The 20,146-nt window shown below is 56.4% G+C and overlaps 2 protein-coding genes across 6 annotated transcripts; one reads left to right on the top strand and one right to left on the bottom strand.

Moving 5' to 3' along the window:
• Positions 1-308: 308 nt before the first annotated feature.
• TIGD3 (tigger transposable element derived 3) lies at positions 309-8,208 on the top strand. Its single transcript, XM_036326688.1, has 2 exons — positions 309-3,372; positions 5,385-8,208. Exon 1 carries the CDS (start codon positions 871-873, stop codon positions 2,281-2,283), a length of 1,413 nt encoding a protein of 470 aa, XP_036182581.1. The 5' UTR covers positions 309-870; the 3' UTR covers positions 2,284-3,372; positions 5,385-8,208.
• Positions 8,209-11,460: 3,252 nt separating this feature from the next.
• On the bottom strand, positions 11,461-17,351 carry SLC25A45 (solute carrier family 25 member 45). 5 transcript variants are annotated; one of them, XM_036326682.1, is made up of 7 exons: positions 16,617-17,351; positions 15,499-15,542; positions 15,285-15,356; positions 14,831-15,016; positions 12,521-12,779; positions 12,245-12,384; positions 11,461-12,146 (listed from the first exon to the last, which is right to left on the bottom strand). In XM_036326682.1, exons 1-7 carry the CDS (start codon positions 16,840-16,842, stop codon positions 11,760-11,762), a joined length of 1,314 nt encoding a protein of 437 aa, XP_036182575.1. In that variant the 5' UTR covers positions 16,843-17,351; the 3' UTR covers positions 11,461-11,759. The 5 variants fall into 5 exon arrangements, with proteins under 5 accessions (XP_036182575.1, XP_036182578.1, XP_036182579.1 ...); XM_036326685.1 differs by having other exon boundaries at positions 15,499-15,604; positions 16,617-17,350; XM_036326686.1 differs by lacking the exon at positions 16,617-17,351 and adding an exon at positions 16,387-16,565 and having other exon boundaries at positions 15,499-15,604.
• Positions 17,352-20,146: the final 2,795 nt, after the last annotated feature.

The raw sequence follows: 20,146 nt of genomic DNA, 5'->3' as shown, positions 1-20,146 counted from the left end.
TCCCTCCCCTCCTCTCCCGTCGCCGCCCGGACCGGGACTGGGGAGACGGGCAGGGGCAGGGCGGGAGCCGCGGGACGAGCGCCTGAGGTGGGTGCGGAGCGGGAGGCGGGGAGGCCCAGCGGGGAACTCCGGGTCTGGCCGGAGGACGGACCCCGCGTCGAGGCGGGAAGAGGCCGGCCAGGTTGCGGAGCCTGCTCCCGGCCGGCCTAGGTCTCGGGCGCTCGAGCCCGCGCCCAGATACCCTCCCCAGCCCCCCCCCCCCCCCATTAATGACACCCGCCCTCCAGCTGCCGTGGCCTCATCACCCCTCTTGCCCTTTGTCGTCTGTGCACCTGCCCTCTCGGCCTTGTGCTCCCATTTACTCTCCAGACCGGACCCCCGCCCCGCCGAGCTCCTCGGGACCCAGCCCCATCCCTCTCTCTCTTTGTCATCTGTACACCTGTCACCTCAACGCTGTCCCTCCACTCCACCACCCCGTCTTCCAAGGTCTTATCTAGAGCCAGCCCGGGCCGTCTCCCGCCTTTTCCTCCCCCGGATTCCTCCCCCAGCCCTGACTGTCTGACCTCCAACTGCCCCACTCAGCCCGAGCCCCCTGTTCCCCCACCAAACTCCTTTGTTGGCTCTGCAGCTGTCCCCTTGGCCCTACTCATCTTCGTCCCCCAATTATACCAAACCCCAGCCCAGACGCCCCTCCCCTGACCAGTGAGCCACCCCCTCGCCAGCTGTGCTCTGGCATTCCTCGGGGTCAGTGCCCAGCCCACTGCTCGCTCAGCCTAGCCATGTCCCTTCCTCCTTCAGCCCAGCCCTCACACCCTCTCACCCTTTCCCAGATGGCCCAATTTTCTCCCCCACAGGTGCCCTGGAGAAGCCATGGAGTTGAGCAGCAAGAAGAAGCTACATGCCCTATCCCTGGCTGAGAAGATCCAGGTGCTGGAACTCCTGGATGAGTCCAAGATGTCCCAGTCGGAGGTGGCCCGGCGCTTCCAGGTCTCCCAGCCCCAGATCTCACGCATCTGCAAGAATAAGGAGAAGCTGCTGGCAGACTGGTGCAGCGGCACAGCCAACAGGGAGCGCAAGCGCAAGCGGGAGTCCAAGTACAGCAGCATCGACGAGGCTCTGCTCTGCTGGTACCACATTGCCCGGGCCAAGGCCTGGGACGTGACGGGGCCCATGCTGCTCCACAAAGCCAAGGAGCTGGCTGACATCATGGGCCAGGATTTCGTGCCCAGCATCGGCTGGCTGGTCCGCTGGAAACGCCGAAACAATGTGGGCTTTGGGGCCCGCCATGTGCTCACACCTCCGTTTCCCCCCGAGCCACCTCCTTCAGGCCTCACGTCCCAGACCCAGCTGCCTCTTTCCCTGAAAGACTTCTCCCCAGAGGATGTTTTTGGCTATGCTGAAGTGCCCTTGCTGTATCGGGCAGTGCCCGGCACAGTGGGTACAGGTGATCAAGTACAGGTGCTGCTGTGTGCCAACACCAGGGGCACAGAGAAGCGACGGGTACTGGTCAGTGGGCTCCAAGCTGCACCAAGGTGCTTCTTTGGGGTCAGCAGTGAGGCTCTGCCTGCCTCCTACCACCCTGACCTGGGCATCCCCTGGTCAGAGTGGTTGGCACAGTTTGACCGGGACATGGGGAGGCAGGGCCGACAGGTAGCCTTGCTGCTGGCTGCCCAAGTGGCGGGGAAGTTGGCAGGCCTGTCTGGGCTCTGCCATGTGAGGCTCCTGCCTCTTTCTACCGCTAGCACCACACGTTCCCTGCCCAACTCTGTGGTCCGGGCCTTTAAGGCCCATTACCGGCACCGTCTGTTGGGCAAGCTGACAGCTGGCCAGAGCGAGAGGGCTGGCACATCGCTGGCCGAGGCTGGGGCAGGCATCACAGTGCTGGACACTCTGCACATGGTGGCGGCTGCCTGGGCCAAGGTGGCTCCGCAGTCCATTGTAAGCAGCTTCATTCAGGAAGGCCTGGCTCCCAGCAAAATGCCCCTGTCCCTGGACAAAGCCTCTGAGCTGCCACCCGTCCCCTGCGGCCTGAGCCTCGAGGAGTTCTCCCGCTTTGTGGACCTGGAGGGTGAGGAGCCCATACCTGGAGTGTGCAAAGAGGAAGTGGACACTAAAGATGAGGGGGCTGGTGAGGACAGCTTCGAGCCCCTGCCCACCAAAGCCGACGCGCTCCAGGCCCTGGGCACGCTGAGGAGGTGGTTTGAGTGCAATGGCACCTCCCCGGAGCTATTTGAAAAGTTCTATGCCTGTGAGGAGGAGGTTGAGCGGCTCTGCTGCCTGTAAAGGCCCTGCTGCTCCCCAGAGCCCCTTCCTCTCCTGTTTCCCATGGAAACGCCCTCGCAGAAGGCAGATTGGAGGCTGGTCTGTTTCCCATGGAAATGGAGCTTTTGCGAAAGGTGTAGAAGGAAGACAAGTTGAGACACCAAGTCTAAGCTCTGAACAAGTTATCCAAGCCCAGAGAAGAGGGGTCCAGGGGTGGGTGGCGTTAGGGGCCTGAAGCTAGGCTACGTAGTTTCTGAACCTCTAGGGAGGCTGGGACTAGGGAAGGTGGAATCTGGGCTTTACAGACAGGCCGGTGCCTTGAACTCTCTGTTAAAAACAGTTCTGCTTCTGAAAATAAAGTTTTTAATGAGAAAAGAGGCCAGGGTGTAATTTTCAGGGGAGAAGGATGGAAACTTTCAACTCGGATTTTTATTTTAATCCTCCCCTGAGGATATGTCTATTGATTTGAGAGAGAGTAACATTGATGTGAGAGAGGAACATCGATCAGTTGCCTTCTGTGCTCGCCCTGACCGGGGATCAAACTTGGAACCTAGGTATGTGCCCTGATGGGGAATCGAACCCGAAACCTTTTGATGTACAGATGGGACGATGATCCAACCAACTGAGCCACTTGGCCAGGGCTCAGCTCTGATTTTTAACTTGGCTGCTGAGGGTTGCCACCACACAGCTCTCTGGAGCTGTCTGCAGATGACCATAGGGGTCCTCTTCTCCCAGCAGGAGGGAACCCCTGGGCAGGGGGACTCTCATCAGCTAGCAGACAGATCCCAAGAATCGCTCCGCACTTTCTGCTGCTCTGCTGACTTCACTGTCAGATTGCGGGAGGGGAGGTGATGTGAGGAAGGAGGGAGGCAGGCTCGGGACTTCCTAGGGATACAGAACGGAGCCAGAACTTGGAATAGTCGCCGGTTCTTTTTCTTTTTCTGTCATTCATTTGATCATTTCACAACATCTCTTCAGCAAGACCTGCGTGACGGAGGAGGTTGCAAAGATGATGCCCCTGCTGGGCAGGACCTTGCAGACAATGACAGTGGAGTGTGATTATATGCAAAGTGCTGTGGCCCTGTAGAGCCTGGGAGACTCCTGGAGGAGGTGAGTGCCGAGCTGTAGCTGGAAGGGCAGACAGGAATGGGAAGGATATTCCAGGCCAAGGGGCGGGGGCACGGAGTCAGGCATTCCCACCAGAGCCACGGGGAGGCCCCGAGAGCAGGAGGGGCAATTAGCCCAGCAGGCTTAATGGTGGGGCACCCCAAGGGTTTCCATTAGAAAAGAACAGGTCGTTTGTGGGGTTCTAGAAAACAGACATGGAAGGTGGGTCAGAGATGTGAGACCCAGAGGCAGAGAGACTGACTGGTCCAGACGGGGAAGCCTGAGCCAGATGGTGAGAGTAAGATGGCAAGAGGATGCTTTTACCTGGAAGGGATGTGGGCTTTGAACGCAGACAGACTCTGACTGGTGAGAAGTCCAGCTCCAGGCAAAATCCTCCGTGTTCAGGCCGACCACAGGCAGTCACAACTGTGCATGCAAGTTTGTGGAGGGTATTGCAGTCAGGACTCAGGCCGCCCAGGGCAGCCCCGCTTATACCTGCATTCACCCAGGCTCTTCCTTCTCTAAGGAAGGCCTCTGTCTCCACTGTCTCCACTTTTGCCCAGTACCTTTCATTCCCAGCCCTTCCCTCCCTTCCCCATCCATGGTGCATAAAGAGGCAGGAGCCTTGTATTCAGGGGGCTCCTGACAGGAGACCGTCCTGGTCTGCCTGGCATCTCATTTGACCCTCGCCTGGTGCGGTTCCACTGGGCGAAAGGGAACCCGGGAGGTGGCGCCTCTGCCTCTTGCTTGTACCGTCACAGGAAGTGAGTAAAGGCCGATGGATCCTTCCAGTGTGACTCATCCTCACTGACCACAACACCTGGCAGCTGGACAGTGACAGCGACTCACTTTTAAACAGTTCCGAAGCCACCTACTGGCTTCCTTCTCTAGCCTAAATTCTCAAGTCATTTAGCCTTTCCTCACAGATTCTACTTTTTTTCTACCCTGTATTCATTTACATTGTCCTTTTTCTGAAATCATCCCAGTTCTGACATACCTTTTAAAATGTTACACCAAAATTATACAGGCTCTAAAACCCTGACCAAAGCAACCGAGAGGGGATAGATTAGCTCTCAGTTCTTGGGTGTCGATTTCCTCTTACATGAGCAGCATCATGTAACAGCGTTTTATTGCTGACTTCTTCCCAGAGCTTTCTTTGAAAGCCACAAGTAGTCTCTCCCTTTCTGGCACTGATATCACATATCACACTTGCCTATCTGTAGGCAACGTTGGTGGCTCATTCAAGCAGTGCTTACTGAATGCCTTGCTTGTGGGGCAGGCCCTGTTCTAGGACCATAAGCTCTTGTTGAACAAGACAGAGAGGACTCCTTCCTTTCCGGTAGAGGGAGATAAAGATGCAGGCAAATGAATAAGCGCAGTGAGTTTAAATGGGGATGTGTGCCAGGGAAAATGAAGAATGATGCCACAGCCCTAACCAGTTTGGCTCAGTGGATAGAGCGTTGGCCTGCGGACTGAAGGGTTCCAGGTTTGATTCCAGTCAAGGGCATGTACCTGGGTTGTGGGCACATACCCAATAGAGAGTGTACAGGAGGCAGCTGATCGATATTTCTCTCTCATCAATGTTTCTAACTCTTTATCCCTCTCCCTTCCTCTCTGTAAAAAATCAATAAAATATATTTTTTTAAAAAGAATGATGCCACAGAGAGTGGCTGTGAGAGGTGAGTCAGGGAGATGACGTTTGGGCCAAGTCATAAAAGATAACAAGGAAACAGTCATTGTTCCGAAGGAAGGGTGTCCTCTGCAAAGGGAACAGTAGGCACACACCTCGAAGGCCAGAAACAGCTCGACAGGTTTAAGAAGCAGAAAGACGGCGCCGTGGCTGCAAGTGAGAAAGGGCCAATAGGAGGAGGGTGGAGGGGTGGGCAGGGGCCTCTGAGCCAACAGTATTTACATTTTATTCTAAATAGACAGGAAATATTAGTTTGGGGGTGGAGGGAGATGGAGACAAAGGAAGAACATGATATATTTTATATTCTAAAAAAATCTAATTCTAGTTGCTGTGTGAAAAACATGGGAAGGTGGGGAGCAAAGGTGGAAACCAGAAAACCAAGTCAGGAAGCTGCTGAGTTGGTGGGACTGCCTCATGGATAGAGCATCAGGTATGAAGGGGTGAGAAGAACCAAAGAGGACTATTTCCAACAGATCAAGTGTTTTAAAATCAAGGTCAAGGCAGTCCTATTCAATTTTGCAGGCACTGCCATATGCAAAGTAAGGGGTGGCAAAAAATAGTATGTACATTATTTCAGTTTCCTTACAAGCTTGTAACAGACACCCTCTATGTTCAGAAAGCATACAGGCTCCAGGGCAGCAAAGAATAAGGCACAGTGCCTGTTCCTAGGTGCTCACTAGAGGGAGGGATAGCAAGTGACTGACTATACAGGTCAGTCGTGTGGATTAGACAAATTTATAAAGTGTTTTCTACTTGCCAGGCACTATTTTATTTTATTTATCTTTATTGTTGGGAGTATACCAGGTACTATTTTAATCACTATGCATCGTCATCATCAGTCTTGAGAAGATGATGGACTGGATGCAGAGTCCAGAGGCAGAAAGATGGGTCCCATCTTCTGATATCTCTGCATTGTACCCGAGTTCCTTCCCATCTACCTTCAGTTCTCTTCAGCTGTGACAGTTCTCTGGGTGTTTTTTGTTTTTTGTTTTTTTTCAAATATTTAGAATAATTTTTATACTGTCTTTTATTTATTTTTATGCATTTAAATATTTTATGCATGGTTACTTTCTGTATCTGATAAGCCTAATATCTGAAATGCTTGGGGGGGCTAAATCTGTTGTGTGTGTTTTGTACTCGTGCTTTAATTCATGGTGGCTTATTTTCCCTGTGGGTCTGATAATTTTTATTGTGGGAATTTTTTTAAAATATATTTTATTGATTTTCTTTTTAGTGTGGGAATTTTTTTAATTGGTTGCACTTTATCTCTGGAAAACCTCAAGATCCTGATTTAGACTGCTCACCTATAGAAAAAAATTGTAGTTGCTCCAATAAGGCACAAGGGGGCGCTGACACCATGATAAATTAATTTCTGGGAGGAAGGTGTCCCAGACCTGAAGTACCATAAGGTAATGGAACAGGCATGTGGTTGGTTCCTGGTTCACAGGAGAGCCGATCTTATTCTTAATTGTTCCCCACCACACACACAGAGGCATATTTCTTTGTGGGTTCTCTTTACTGGTGGGTGGAAGTTTTCTGGTCTATGCTTTTGCTAAAAGTGTAGCCCCTTCCAGATCTTGACTTAACTTATGAGACTTGGGTTCAGCTGGGATTCACAGTCTATGAGTCTCCTGTGTGGTTCTTTAATCTTCAAGGTCAAGGTATTAGCATTTGCCCCAAGGGCAGCTTTGGAGACAACCTGGTTTACACTCTGTTGTTTGAAGGGGTCCTTGTGAAGTTCCCTCACTATTGGCAAAGTTAGTGATGGTTCTTAAATTATGTTTGTTGTACTGGATCTAGAGTTAGCTGCTTAATGATAGGCGGGATCTACATAAAGTCTAGAGCCCTGGCCTGACAGAAGGGAAGTTGGGAAGAGCAGTTTTCTTTCATTCTTTCATTCACTTGTTCAAAATTATTTATTGAGCACCTCTGTATGCCACCTAGAGTCAAAGTCACTGCTTTATGGAGCTCATAGTTTAGAGAAGAGACAGTTATAATCAAAGTCACACAAATGAAAGTATATAATTACAGAATGGAAGGACAGACAGCTAAATCTGTTGTGTGTTTTTTGTTCTGATGCTTTAATTCGATGGTGGTTTTTTCCCCTGTGGGTCTGGACATTTTTGTTGTGGGAATTTTTCCCATGTGGGTCTGGTAATTTTTGTTGTGGGAATTTTTCCCCTGTGGGTCTGGTAATTTTTGTTGTGGGAATTTTTTAAATTGGTTGCACTTCATCTCCGGAAAACCTCAAGATCCTTGTATGCTAAGCAACCAAGAGAAGGTGAATGCTCAGAGCCTTGTGGACTGTGGAAGGAGCTTGCCCAGATTGCTCAGAATAACAGGAAGCTATCAAGGGGGACAAAGGAGTAGGGTAACTTGATCAAAATTGCATTTGAAAAAGTTGAGTTATTGTCCAGATTCAGGACAGGAGCGGGGCTGTAGTACAGGCACACCTGGCTTTATTGCCTTTCACGGATGTTGCACTTCTTACAAATTGAAGGTAAGACCCTCCACCGGCAAAAAGATTATGACTTGCTGAAGGCTCAGATGATAGCATTTTTTTTTAGCAATACGGTTTTTTTGGTGGCAGCGGTGGGATCAATAGGTGTTTTAAAATTAGGGCATGTGCATTGGTTTTTAGGCATGATGCTATTTCACACAATAGACTACAGTATTATGCAGAAACAACTTTTATATGCACTGGGAAACCAAAAACCTCATGTGACTTGCTTTATTGCAATATTCGCTGTATTTCAGAGGTCTGGAACCACGCCCACAGTATTCCTGAAATATGCCCTTGTTAGGATTGGAAAGAAGGGAGTGAGTCCTAGGAAACTTCAGGTTAACATGAGTTGGAGGCTCCTTTGAAGCAGGAGGGGAGGGGAGGGAGAGCTTCTTTGAGATGTGGGGCCTGAAGGCTTCCCTCTGCCACAGGGCACGGCAGCAGGAGCAGGCGCCTTTGGGTGGATGCTCAGGGATCTGTGACCAGAGGTGGCAGTGTGTGCCTGGAGCTCAGGACAGTGGTCAGACAGAGACACCAATTACGAGTGACTCCTCTTTTTTTAAAAAAAAAAATATTTTTTATTGTTTTCAGAGAGGAAGGGAAAGGGAGAGAGAGATAGAAACATCAATGATGAGAGAGAATCATTGATCGGCTGCCTCCTGCATGCCCCCTACTGGGGACCAAGCCCACAATCCAGGCATGAGCCCTGACTGGAAATCAAACCATGACCTCATTCATAGGTCGGCACTCAACCCCTGAGCCATGTCGGCCAGGCTAAGAGTGACTCCCCTTTAAGAAACTACAGCTAAACTCTGCTGTTCAGTGAGCCTGGCGATAGTGACGTATACCAGAACCATCTTCACCCTGTCATTCCCCTTTACCTGCACGTGGAGCCTTATTGTCACGATACGCATAAGTTAGTCTCCTGTAATTTCTCCTACGTGTTTGCCAAGTTATAAGCCCTTTACGTGCGTCCCTCAGACACCACCCCCATTTTCAGCCTCAAAGCAGTTCATTGACTATGTCCTAATTCTTAGGGATTCCTTCTACCTAAATGAGTCTCAAGAATAATGATGACCGCTCAGCTGGAGTGGCTCAGTGGCAGAGCATTGACCCATGAACCAGGAGGTCCCCGGGACTCGATTCCCTGAGGGGAGCGTGAGGAGGCAGCCAATCGGTGATTCTCTCATCACTGATGTTTCTATCTCTCTTCCTTCCTCTCTCTGAAATCAATAAAAACATATTAATCTAAAAAAGAATAATGATGATCTCTTATAACATCTGTTAATTCCTGAAGGAATTTAATGTGCATATTATGAGACCCTGCTGATGTAAAAACATCTAGCTCTTAAAAATATCTCCAGCCATTTCCTGCCTGACTCTGTTTGTCTTTCCACCCTCCATTCCAATACTGTTGTGAGTTTTCTCACTGCTCACGCTACGCTTACCCTCCCTCCCTGCCGCTATGCTTACCCTCCCTCCCTGCCGCTATGCTTACCCTCCCTCCCTGCCGCTATGCCTACCCTCCCTCCCTGCCGCTATGCTTACCCTACTGACTGCAGCTCTGTTCTGCAGCCTGGCTGCAGCTCCTGCCGGGCTAGTGGAAGGGGCTGCATGGCCACATGAGGCCTGCCACTCTCTGGTTCTAATGAGCTCAGAGCAAGGGAGCTCCAGCCCCTCCCCCACAAGATGCCTCTGGAGCAAACCAGAGAAGGAAAACGGAAGTGCAAAGGCAGGCTTATGGGTGAAATTAATACCCCCAAAAGGATTTCATTTTTAGAAAATCATACACAAGGATTTTAATATCTTCTTCTCTTGCTAACTGGTAATGTGGTGAGAGATGGCAAACTTCAGAGGACTACCCTGACCTCTTGTCTCTTCTTTTTTTATTTTTCTTAATTTTTTAAAATGTACTTATTGATTGTTTAGGGAGGGAGAGAGAGAAACATCGACTTTTGTTGTTCCACTTATTTATCCATTCATTGGTTGACTCTTGTATGTGCCCTGACCAGGGATCAAACTCACCACCCTGGTGTAACCGGATGATGCTCTAACCAACTGAGCCACCCGGCCAGGAACTCCTGCCCCCTGGCCTGGGTTATAAGAGCCACCTCCTCTTTCACATGCTCTTGGCTCCCTCCCAGCCTCAGACTTCCCTGAGGTCTTCCCATGACTGTCGTGTCCAGCCCCAAGTCTCTGACACCGCGGCAGTGCTGCACGGCCACCGGACCCACAGGCTGACCAGCCGGAAGGGATTTGGGGGGAAACGGGCCCAGGAAGGACAGTGCTGGCTCAGGCAGACCCCCTTGTCCATCCCGGGAAGAGGCTCCCTGAGGCTGGGGGGAGTGGAGGCCGCCAGCACTAGTTCAGGTCACTCCCGACTCACAACTTGAAAGGGCAGCACGCTTCTGCTGTTAGGAGCAGCCAGACACCGTTACGTGTGTGGAGTCTCCCAACACAGGCTCCTGCGCCCAACCTCAGCTTCTGCATCGGGCAGGCCCGGGTGGGGCTGGGAGTCGTTCTAACCGACTCCCGGAGGACCGATGCCGCTGCTCCCGGACCACACGGGGACCACCGACCACGGAACTGCGGGCCCCACCCACTGTGTGAGGCGGCGTGAAGGCTAAGCAGTCCCCCTGGTTCTGGGCCAGCGGGGCGCCTCCTGCACCCTCAGCAGTCCTTCCAGGGCCAGCGACAGGGAGGAACTGCCTTGTAAGCAAGTGAGGGGCAAGGTACACCGTCACCATTTCTCTAGCAAGAACCACGCACAGGCCCCACCGAGCTGCAAGGGAGGTTGGGACACAGCCCGGCTCAGTGGCCACATGCCCCGTGGCCGTGCTATGGCGATGGGAGGAGGGAGAATGACTTGCAGTCTGCGAGCCACCACCTGGTGAAGGACAGCTCCGATAAGCACCTGTCAGGGCTGATGCTGGCAGGCCCACCAGGTGGACTTGAACGTAGGTGCCTCAGGGGAGACTGTCATAGTGCCCAGGGAGAGCAGGGCAGAGAGGAACCGAGCTCTGGATGCTCTGGAGATGCACCCAGGAGGCTGTGTGATGCGGCGCACCAGCTGTGCAGCCCGGGACGAGTTACCTAGTGTCTGGGCCGAGGCCACCTCCGTCACGGTGGTTCGAGCGCTTGATTGTCTTTCTAGGCAGCGCACGGGAAAGGGCAGGGATCCCGGCATTCAGGTCACCACGAGGGGGGCCCAGGTTGATCTCAGACAGATTAGTGGGTACAAACCCTGCTCAGCTTTATCGCCAGTTAAATGAACCCTCTGCCAGTTTTCATGCCCACTGGGCAACTGAGATAAGTAAAGAAAGCTTGTGCCACGGATGGGAAAGGCTAGGCAGGCACCCTGCTGCTGGCACACTCACAGCTCTCAGTGAGGGGCTGGCGGGGGCGGGGCGGGGGCAGGACCACGGAAGCAAGTGGGGTGCTTGGAGTTAGCGCAATGCCACTGCCTTCAGCAGCCATTTGCCGGGCTGCTCTGAGCACATGCTCTGAGCTGGGAAATGATCAGATGTGCGACCCCTGCCTCGAGGAGCTCCCCGTTTAATGGGGAAACTGAGAAGTCAATCGGCCACCAGGACACAGTTGGGGCTGTGGTCAAGGTGATCTGCAGACCCCAAAGTCAGCCTGGGGAGCCGAGGAGGGACCAGGAGACAGAGCTCAGTCTGGGTCTGGGAGGGGCCCAGCCAGAGAGATGATGGAGTCACCCCTTGGCAATGCCCAGTGTTGGCCTGGAGGGACTAGGCCAGTGATGGCGAACCTTTTGAGCTCGGCGTGTCAGCATTTTGAAAAACCCTAACTTAACTCTGGTGTCATGTCACATATAGAAATTTTTTGATATTTGCAACCATAAATAATATAAAACAAAGATTTATATTTTTGATATTTATTTTATATATTTAAATGCCATTTAACAAAGAAAAATCAACCAAAAAAATGAGTTAGTGTGTCACCTCTGACATGCGTGTCATAGGTTCGCATGACTGGACTAGACCTTCCAGGCTGGGGGTGATGAGGGGCACAGCTTGTGCTGGGGCAGGGCTAGGCTGCCGAAGCTGCTGAGGGAGAGGAGAGCTGGTGGAGGGAGGTGCCCCATCAGGAGGGGTGGAGTTCGGGCTTTTCCCTGGAGGGGGTGGGAGCCACTGAAGGATGTGGACAGCAGGCGGTGTAAAGGCCACACTTGAGTCAGGGGGAAGAGGTGGGGAAGGAGATGGGGTGGGAGGCGGCTGAGGGCACCGCCCTGGAATCCAGGGGAGAGTTGGCAGCCTGGCAGGTGGAGGGTAAAGTCACAGGGTGGCCGGGATGTCTCCAGCACCACGGCTTAAGGTAGCTGTTTACGAAGGAATCAGGACGGGGGCGGGGCCTGCTCCTCACCACCTCCCAGCCCCATCTGCACCTTCCAGGCCGCGAGGTGCCTGGACAGGAAGGCTGAGACTCTCGCATTGAAATCTCACCCCCGTGCTTTCCACTTGGCCTCCGACCTGGGCAGGTGGGTGGCGGTCCGTCCCACCTGGGGAGCTGCGGGCAGCGCCTGTGCAGCCTCATCCCCACAGGTGGAGGAGGTACTCGTAGCTGAGGAAGGTGACGGCGTTGACAGGAAAGGCGCGGGCACTGTTGATGGTCAGCCCCCGGAAGAAGACCCCCAGGCCTTCCTGCCGGGCGCTGCTCACCATGCAGTCCAGCAGCCCCTGGTACTCCCTCTGCTCCAGCCCGGCCATCTGCATCCGCGACTTGATCACGTCCAAGGGGGTGGCGGTCACCCAGGAGGTGATGCCGGCGAAGCCCCCTGCCACCAGCACTGTGGTTGAGCCTGGGGTCGCGGGAGGCCGGGGCAGGGTCAGACCCAGGAGCACCCTCGCCTGCCCTCGCCTCCCCCCCTCCTCCTCGCCGGACCAGCTCCCCACCTCACTCCTCTGCCCCCCACCCTCTCACAGCCCCTCACTTACTGGGGTTCTGGCCGCCTGGCGTGGCTTGGCGACAGAGCCATTCATAGCTGACGAAGTAGATGCCCAGTGTGGGGGTGTCCCTCAGCGTCAGAGCCCAGGCTCCCCGGAACAGCCCCCGCGGTCCCTCCTCCTGGAAGATGGAGGCCGCACAGTGCACGGGCCCCCGGTACCGGGGTGGGGGCCCCCCCTGCCGCGCCCTTGGCTCTGTCTGGTTTTGTAGCCGAACTTTGATGAGGTCAAAAGGGGCCAAGCAGTAGGCCTGCAGGGAAAGAAGGGTGAAGGCCCGGGCGGGGCCAGCTTGTGCTGAGGAGGAGGAGGAAGGCAGGGGGCATCTTCCCGCAGGACCTCTAGCTGCCAGCGCTCAGCTTCTCATACTCAAAGCTGGGGACGGGCCAGGGGTCCTCCCCGAACCCAGGGCTGAGCAGTGACTGGGTCTGAAGAAAGGGTGCAGTCTGCCCACGCACAGGGTAAGTAGGTCACCGCGTTAGTGCTGGGGTCTCAGCCCCCAGCCCCTGGGCACACCTCTCAGGGGGCAAGCGCTGGGCCAGCCCTTCCTGCCTCTCACACACCCTCAGCTACTGGTGCCCAACAGCACGGGGGTGGCCGTGCATCTGTAGGTCCTAGAGCTCTTATCACTGGCTGAGGCACCCGGAACTCAGAGTCGGGGTGGTACTGGCACCTAGGTGGGTGCTGGGAGGACATGGAGGGTGGTTGGGGGAGGGGCTGGGGTGTGAGAGAGTCAACCAGGTCGAGATCAGCGAGGAGAGAATCGAGGCCATAGTGAGGTTAACGCAGCATTTGGGGGCGACATGAGTGTGTGTGTGTGTGTGTGTGTGTGTGTGTGTGTGTGGAAGGTGTGAGGGCTCAGTCCCTCAGCCTGGAGATGGCTGATGGCAGAGGAGACTGGCGAAGGCTCTGGCAATGATCTTTAGAGGGTGGAGGCCAAGTTGGCCGGCTTCCTCCCCCGAGAGAGGGGCCCTGATGTCGCAGGCTCCTGAGCCCTCGGCTCCAGAAGCTGAGGGGATGGCTGGGCCTAAGGTAGGGTGGCAGGTAGGGCCCACCCTCCCCATCCCACGCTGACGGGGACAGTGGGGACATCAGGCTCTGCTGCCCCCACTGTGTGACGGGGTCAGCCTTCGCCAGCCCACAGCAACTCTCGTGCCCAGCAGAGGTTGTCAGTCTGCCCTGTGCTAACCCGAGTCCTGCCCAGCCTCCCTCCCACCTCCACACAAGACACACTTTCTGCCCCAAGACTGAAGTCAGAGGCTCCACAGCCAGCGGCTCCGGTCGGTCCCGGACCCAGTCCCCATCGCCACCCCCAGCCCAGGACTGTTATCTGTTCTACTTTCCAAAGAGCTGGGGGGAGGCTGGCTCAGGCGCTGGGCCTGGCTGGGCCTAAATCAGGCCGCTTGGCCTGGAGCCTCAGTTCTCTTCCTTGCTTCTGGGGGTGCCAGGTCTCCGAGCGCGGGAAATACGCAGGCATGAGCCCTGCAAAGAGGGGCAGGAGAAAGGCCAGGCCCTTTGGGGGTCTCATGAGTTATTAATTCACCTTAGTGAGCCCGCGGCCTGTTCCTTGTCCTCGCTCTCTGCCTGTGAGTCTGTCAGGGCCTCAGGGCAGATGCCAACTAGAGGGTGACCTGAGGCGCCTGGCGGGTGTGGGCGGGGCAGGCACACATCCTCTGCCGCTATGCTCGGAACCCCCATTCAGCTGGGGTTCCCTGGGTGCCTGGAGGCCCCTCTCCCCCCCACCCCACCCCTCAAAAGCCCAGGTACTTAAGTGCTGAGAACAAAGACCGAAAACAAATGATCGGGGTTACTTAATGATTAATTCCCGGGACCTCTCCCAGCGGGACCTGTGGACTGGGGCCCAGTGATCCCAACCACCCAGGCAGCAGGCACAGGGGCTGAGCAGGGAAGGGCGGGGCTCCCCTGCAGCTCTGAGGCTGGCAGACCCCCCAGAGGTGGGCAAGCCCTGTCCACCTCAGAGTGGGGCGTCGGCTGCTCTATGGTGTCCTCTCGGCACCATCTCCCCCACCCACCCCCCTGAGCTCTCTCTGCTTTGGCCGCCTCTGTTCTGCACCCGCCCTCCAGGCCTGCAGGGTGGGAGGCCCGCTCAGCCAGGCCAGGCCGCTGGGAGCAGCAGGAGCTGCCATTTCCCCTCTGCCTCTCACATTCCGAGGGGACAGCCATGGCCTGCAGCTGTGGGTCCGCAGATGGGGCTGGGAGGGGCAAGACCGAACTGCCCACCTCTGCCCCCGCGTGTGCGTGTGCGTGTGCGCGTGCGTGTGCGCATGCCCCTGCCGCCCTGACCTGGAGGAAGCCCCCGGTGCAGCCGGCTATGAAGACGTGCGTGTAGCTGGGCGGCTGGAGGCGCCGCTCGTGGTGGGAGGTGGCCGTGAGCGCCAGCAGGGCGTTGCTGTAGACTCCGAACAGGACCGAGTTGACCACGGCTATGCTGGCGATGGGGAAGCTCATGCCCTTGAAGAAGCCCAGGATCTGCAGGGGGAGGACGCACTGGGGTGGGTGGGGGACCCGGGCCTCCCCTTTGCCCTTCCCCGCCGGACAGGCCTCCTCCAGCTGGAACCACACTGAGCCCGGAGGCACGAAGCTACCACCCAGCCCCAGCGGTAGCCCCAGGCTTACTGTGGGAGTAGGTTCTCTGGTCTTCTCTCTCCCGAGGGCAGAGCCCCGCCTGGGAGGAGGGAGCTGGTACCGACGCTCAGATGCCTCCCACCCCAAAGCCCCAGAGAAGCAGGCCACCCACCGACTCATGGCGGTAAGTCTTCACCATACAGTCGATGATGCCTCGGTAGGTGCTCTGGGTCTGTAGCCGCACCTGGACGGGAAGGACGGACAGCGGGATGCCCGAGGGGCAGCAGAGGCAGGAAGGAGCCTGTCAGCCAGGCCCGGCCCTCGGGGCAGCCTGCCCTTCGGTTCAGGTGTCCTCTTCCCCCCTCGGGCGCCTCCCCTACACTCACCTTCACAGTGTCGAAGGGGTGTCCCAGCACCAAGCCCAGTGCTCCTGTAGTGACAAGAAGGTGCTATAAGTGAGGCCAAGCGCCAGGCTGAGGGAGCAAGTCTGTGCTGAGAGGAAAGAGGGGGTTCAGGCAGGAGAGAGGGCAGAGCCTTTCACAGGCTCCACAGAAACCCTGCTGGCCCCGTGCGCCTCCGCACCAGGCGCTGGGCTGGGAAGGGACGGGACCAGGGGACAACAGGAGGGCGCCCCAACCTGGCCTGAGCGCAAGCTTGCAGAAGGGAGAAGCCAACCACAGACTTGGGGTCCTCACTGGGCGCCCACACCCGTGTCTTGCTGGCTTCTCTAGCCATGACTCTGGAGGGGTGTCCATCGCTCCTGCCTCCCTGACAGCTTTTCCCCTCCCTCCTTGTTTCTCTCCCTCCCTCCCCCCTCCCTCCCTCCCATCAACTCACAACCACTGTCCAGTTTGGGGCCTTGGTCCAGACCAGGCCCTGCCCCACCAGCGCTCTGCCCTGTCCGCCTGCAGTGCGTCCTTAGGGGAGTCTCGCTGGCCCCAGGGGCGGAGGGCGCAGCCCGGCATCTCCCCGCCTCCTGGTCTTGCCCTCTGCAGCAGAGGCCGGTCCTGGAGCCTTGGGAGAGGTCGCATCCCCCGAGGCAGGTTCAGAAAGTCCCTCTATTTCTCCTAAGAGAAGTGTCCCCAGAAGCTGAGCTGGGCCTAGAGCACAGCAGGCCTCAGGTCCGCGCCTCCATTCATTGCCAGGTAGGGCACAGGCCGAAAGGGGGACACGGGACAGCGGGTGAGGTCAAAGGTGAACTTCTTTCTGAGCCCCACACTGGGAGAGCGGGGTTCGAGGTGCAGGTGCTGTGGGTGCCTCCGGGAGACGCTCACCTTGGCTCCCCCTCTTGGCAGGTGTCAGGCAGCAGGGCCTTGGGACAGCACCCTGCCACCTGTGCCTTTCTGGCCTCTTCCCTCGCACGACTCCCAGCAGGCTCTGGGACCGCTGGCCCCGGACACTCGGGGAGCCAGGACTTTGGCCTCAGCTCCTCCTATGTCATCTAGCTTCCCCAGGAAGTGGCCCACCACTGGGGGGACATGACAGAGGGAGAAAGAGGTCTCACCGGAGATCCAGCCGGCCACAAACTCCTCCACAGGCATCGTCCAGCCCGGTGGGGACGGTGGCTCCCGCAGAGCGGACGCGGTGAAAGTGTAACTACCTTCTCCCGCCCCGAGCCCGGCTGATAACCTCCCACTAATGTTTAACCCAGGCCTTGGGCACCAGGAGAGGGGAGCAAGCCAGCCTGGGTGGCCCTGACGGCCTGGGAGGCGTGCAGTGTGAAATCTCATGGGGCCCGATGACGGCCCACGGTAACCTGCCAGCCCTGCCAGCCAACGGTGGCCTTGAAGTGTGAGCAGGACTGGGCCCCTCCAGGCTGCCTTGGCCAGCAGTGGTTTAATGAGTGTACTGGGGACAGGCCCTGCCTGGCCCGCACTCCCATTGGTGTCCCACAGCAGACAGCAGGCGGTCCGACTGAGAGAGCCAGCATGGCCACCAGGGGGCAGGCCTGGGCCCCGGGTCTTCCTGGGCCTTGGGAAACAAGGAAGCTGGCGGGGTGGAGGAGTGACTCACCGGGCCTGGAGCCAGGCCTCCTCCCCGGGTTGTTTACCGTGGCCTCCCGTGGCTCCTCTTCCTGAGCCTCATGGGGGGTGGGGGGACTGAGTGTATAAAGGGTGGAGCACTTCTCTGCTTTGGAGGATAAGGCTTTGACTGCCACTTCTCTTTGAACAACTACAACCCAACTGGCAGGGCAGGGACCCGACTCCCTCTTCTGCAGGATGAGGTAGAAGAGGGGCCGGAGAGGAGGGGGCTCTTCTTCTTTTTTTTAAAAAAAAAAATATTTGTATTGATTTCAGAGAAGAAGGGAGAGGGAGAGAGAGATAGAAACACCCATGATGAGAGAAAATCACTGATTGGCTGCCTCCTGCACATCACACCCAGGCATGTACCCAGAGGGGATCGAACCATGACCTCCTGGTTCATAGCTTGATGCTCAACCACTGAGCCACACCAGCCGGGCTGTTAGTTATCTTGAAGGCTTCGAACAATGTGTGGCACAAAGTAGACACTCAATAAATATTCATGAAAGAACGAATGAGCAGACGAGTCAGGGGCAGCATCAGTGGACAGCCTGCACCAGCCCTCAGTCCCAGTTCTCGCCCCCCATCTCCAAAGGGCCTCTAAGAATGTAAAGGCCCACAAGACCCCTCCTGCCCCTCCAGAACTGGTTGCAGCTCTTGGTTTCCCATCAGATGTTCCAAGGACCAGTCCTGCTCGCCCTTCTCTCCCTTCGCCAAAGCTGATCCCATCCACCCACTACTTTCTCGTGCGGGGAGAGGTCCTAGGAAGCAGGGTTTCATCTCTGACATCCTCCCCCTGGAGCTGCCCGGGGCTCCTTGGGCTGCCCCAAGACCTTCCCGCGCACTGGTCTCTCACGGAGGCTGGGCTGCAATGCTCCCTCTGCTGGTTCTCTCTTGAGTGATGGTGGAAAATCCCTTCTGTGGGCCTCAGGCTACTTAACGCTTGCAAAAGTAGGGGACCAGCCCTGCTGATTGCTGAGTCTAAGGCCTTGACTCTAAAGGTGAATGCTCCCCAGCGCCTAGCAGAAGGACAGCCGCCAGTCCTGACTAGGTCTCCTCCAGTCCTGCAAATCCCACCAGGTTAACCGTCCGCCTGGCAGAGCAGAGCAGAGCTCTGATCTCGTCACTGCCAAACCCACCACACTCCCCCACCCTGGTATCTCCCCTCGCCCCCAGGGTGCCGCCCACTTCCCAGCCTCACCTGCTGTGCTTTGATTGCCCAGGGCTTCCCTGGTGTCCTAACCTCCCCCTGCAGCTCCCACTCCCCGAAAGCCCTAGCCGGTTTGGCTCAGTGAATAGAGCATTGGCCTGCGGACTGAAGGGTCCCGGGTTCGATTCCAGTCAAGGGCACATGCCCAGGTGAGGGCTTGATCCCCAGTAGGGGGCGTGCAGGAGGCAGCCGATCAATGATTCTCTCTCATCATTGATGTTTCTCTCTCTCTCCCTCTCCCTTCCTCTCTGAAATCATTAAAAAAAAAAAAAAGGGAATCTCTGCTCCTCCTTACCCGGCCTGGGTTTCAGCTTTCTCACCACCACACCTACGCCAGGCCTTAGCTTTGCTACTTAATCTTTTTGATTCTGTTTTATCATCATAAAATGGAGCTATATACTCAGTGTGTCCTAAGGATTAAAGCACTTCGGCTGGATCTGGCATACCCTCTATGCCCCCCAGGGGGCAGCTACTGTTACTCTGATTCCCACTCCCAGGGCCATGAGCAGTGGGAGGGGGCCTATGCACAGGAGACGCCCAGGAATTCAGGACCGTTCCCTTCCTGCTTGTGGCATTTTATAATTTTTAAGGCAATCTTGTCATCTTACATAGTTTTAAACGTGTTTCTATTTCACATTGATGTTTCTCTCCCTCTCCCTTCCCTCTCTCTCTAAAATCAATAAAAATGTATTTTTAAAAATTTTAACACTTTAAAAAATAAATAAGCCATAAGCTTCCGTGTCTCACCCAGGTCCCCCTCCCCTGCTAGCCGGCCCGCACGCAGTGAGCGCTCAGCTGCACCGAGCTGTTGCTCACTTTGCGCCAGCAGGTTAGGGAGGCCGCCGAGCCGGTGTCCGGGGCGAGGGTCAGAGCTGAGAACCAGGACGGAGATGCCGGCTCCCACTGCGCCCGCTTCTCCAGCTCACATCTGAGCGTCTCTGGGTCCTCGGCTCCTTCTGCAAAGGAGGGCACTGTAATGGGCTCGAGTGGGTCCTGAGAGCGGGCTAAGAGCTGTTTCAAATACCGAGGCAACGAGGCCCGAGCTAGGAGCTGGGGCTGCCCCTGATGCCAGGGAAGCAGGGCCTGGTGCGCCACTCGTCCCCGCTCCGCAAACCCCGCTTGGTTCTGCTGATCGCCACGTTCACTGTGGTCACTTGGAACAACCTCTTGTTCCTCTGGTTCAGGAAGGCGCCCCATGGACCTGTTTTTCTCCCCGAGATCCACCCCTCAGGCGCACAAGCTGGCGTTGCCAGGGCATGTTGGCGACGTGGCCCTGGAGACAGGCGGCTCACACCTGCTCTTCCAGCCCCAGCGCCGCTCCCGGCCTCGGGGAGGCCTCGCGGTCTCTGAGCCCGTGTCTAAGGCAGCAGGCGCGCAGGTGCCCGGCCTGGCATACAAGCGGCAGGTCCTTGGAGGGCATCCCCCTTTCACAGACGAGGAAACAGGCCCGGAGGCGAAGGGGCTTGACCAGGAGGAGTCAGGACAGGGGCGCAGTCTCCTGACCACAGCGATGGGCCCGTCACCCCTCACGGGTGCTGCAGCACAGGCAGCTGCCTGGGTCACCTTCACCCAGCACCCAGCACCCAGCACCCAGCACCCAGCACAGTGTGAACCCGCCGCGTCCCAGGAGGGGAACAGGCCCAGTCACTACGCCCAGATCTCCGATTGCCTGGAACCTCCCACACCTTGTTAGAGGCCATCGGTGTGGGGGCCACTCGGCCTTGGTCACAGGGGTTCGCAGCGCGGCCATCCCAGGGTGTGACCGAGGCTTGCCAGGCCTGCGCATGCGCAGGACCGCGGGCG

This window comes from Myotis myotis, unplaced genomic scaffold, assembly GCF_014108235.1.
Source record: "Myotis myotis isolate mMyoMyo1 unplaced genomic scaffold, mMyoMyo1.p scaffold_m19_p_10, whole genome shotgun sequence".
NCBI classification, from domain to species: Eukaryota; Metazoa; Chordata; class Mammalia; order Chiroptera; family Vespertilionidae; genus Myotis; species Myotis myotis.
The sequence above is the reverse complement of the archived record's forward strand: the minus strand, read 5'-3'. Positions and strand labels throughout refer to the sequence as shown.

Coding starts and splice junctions, on each gene's coding strand:
- TIGD3 (XM_036326688.1), top strand. CDS start 871: ATGGAGTTGAGCAGCAAGAAGAAGCTACATGCCCTATCCCTGGCTGAG.
- SLC25A45 (XM_036326682.1), bottom strand. CDS start 16,842: ATGAGATTTCACACTGCACGCCTCCCAGGCCGTCAGGGCCACCCAGGC. Junction 15,357..15,498: donor ACCCCTTCGACACTGTGAAG/GTGAGTGTAGGG, acceptor CTTCCCGTCCAG/GTGCGGCTACAGACCCAGAG. Junction 12,385..12,520: donor GCCAGGCGGCCAGAACCCCA/GTAAGTGAGGGG, acceptor CCGCGACCCCAG/GCTCAACCACAGTGCTGGTG.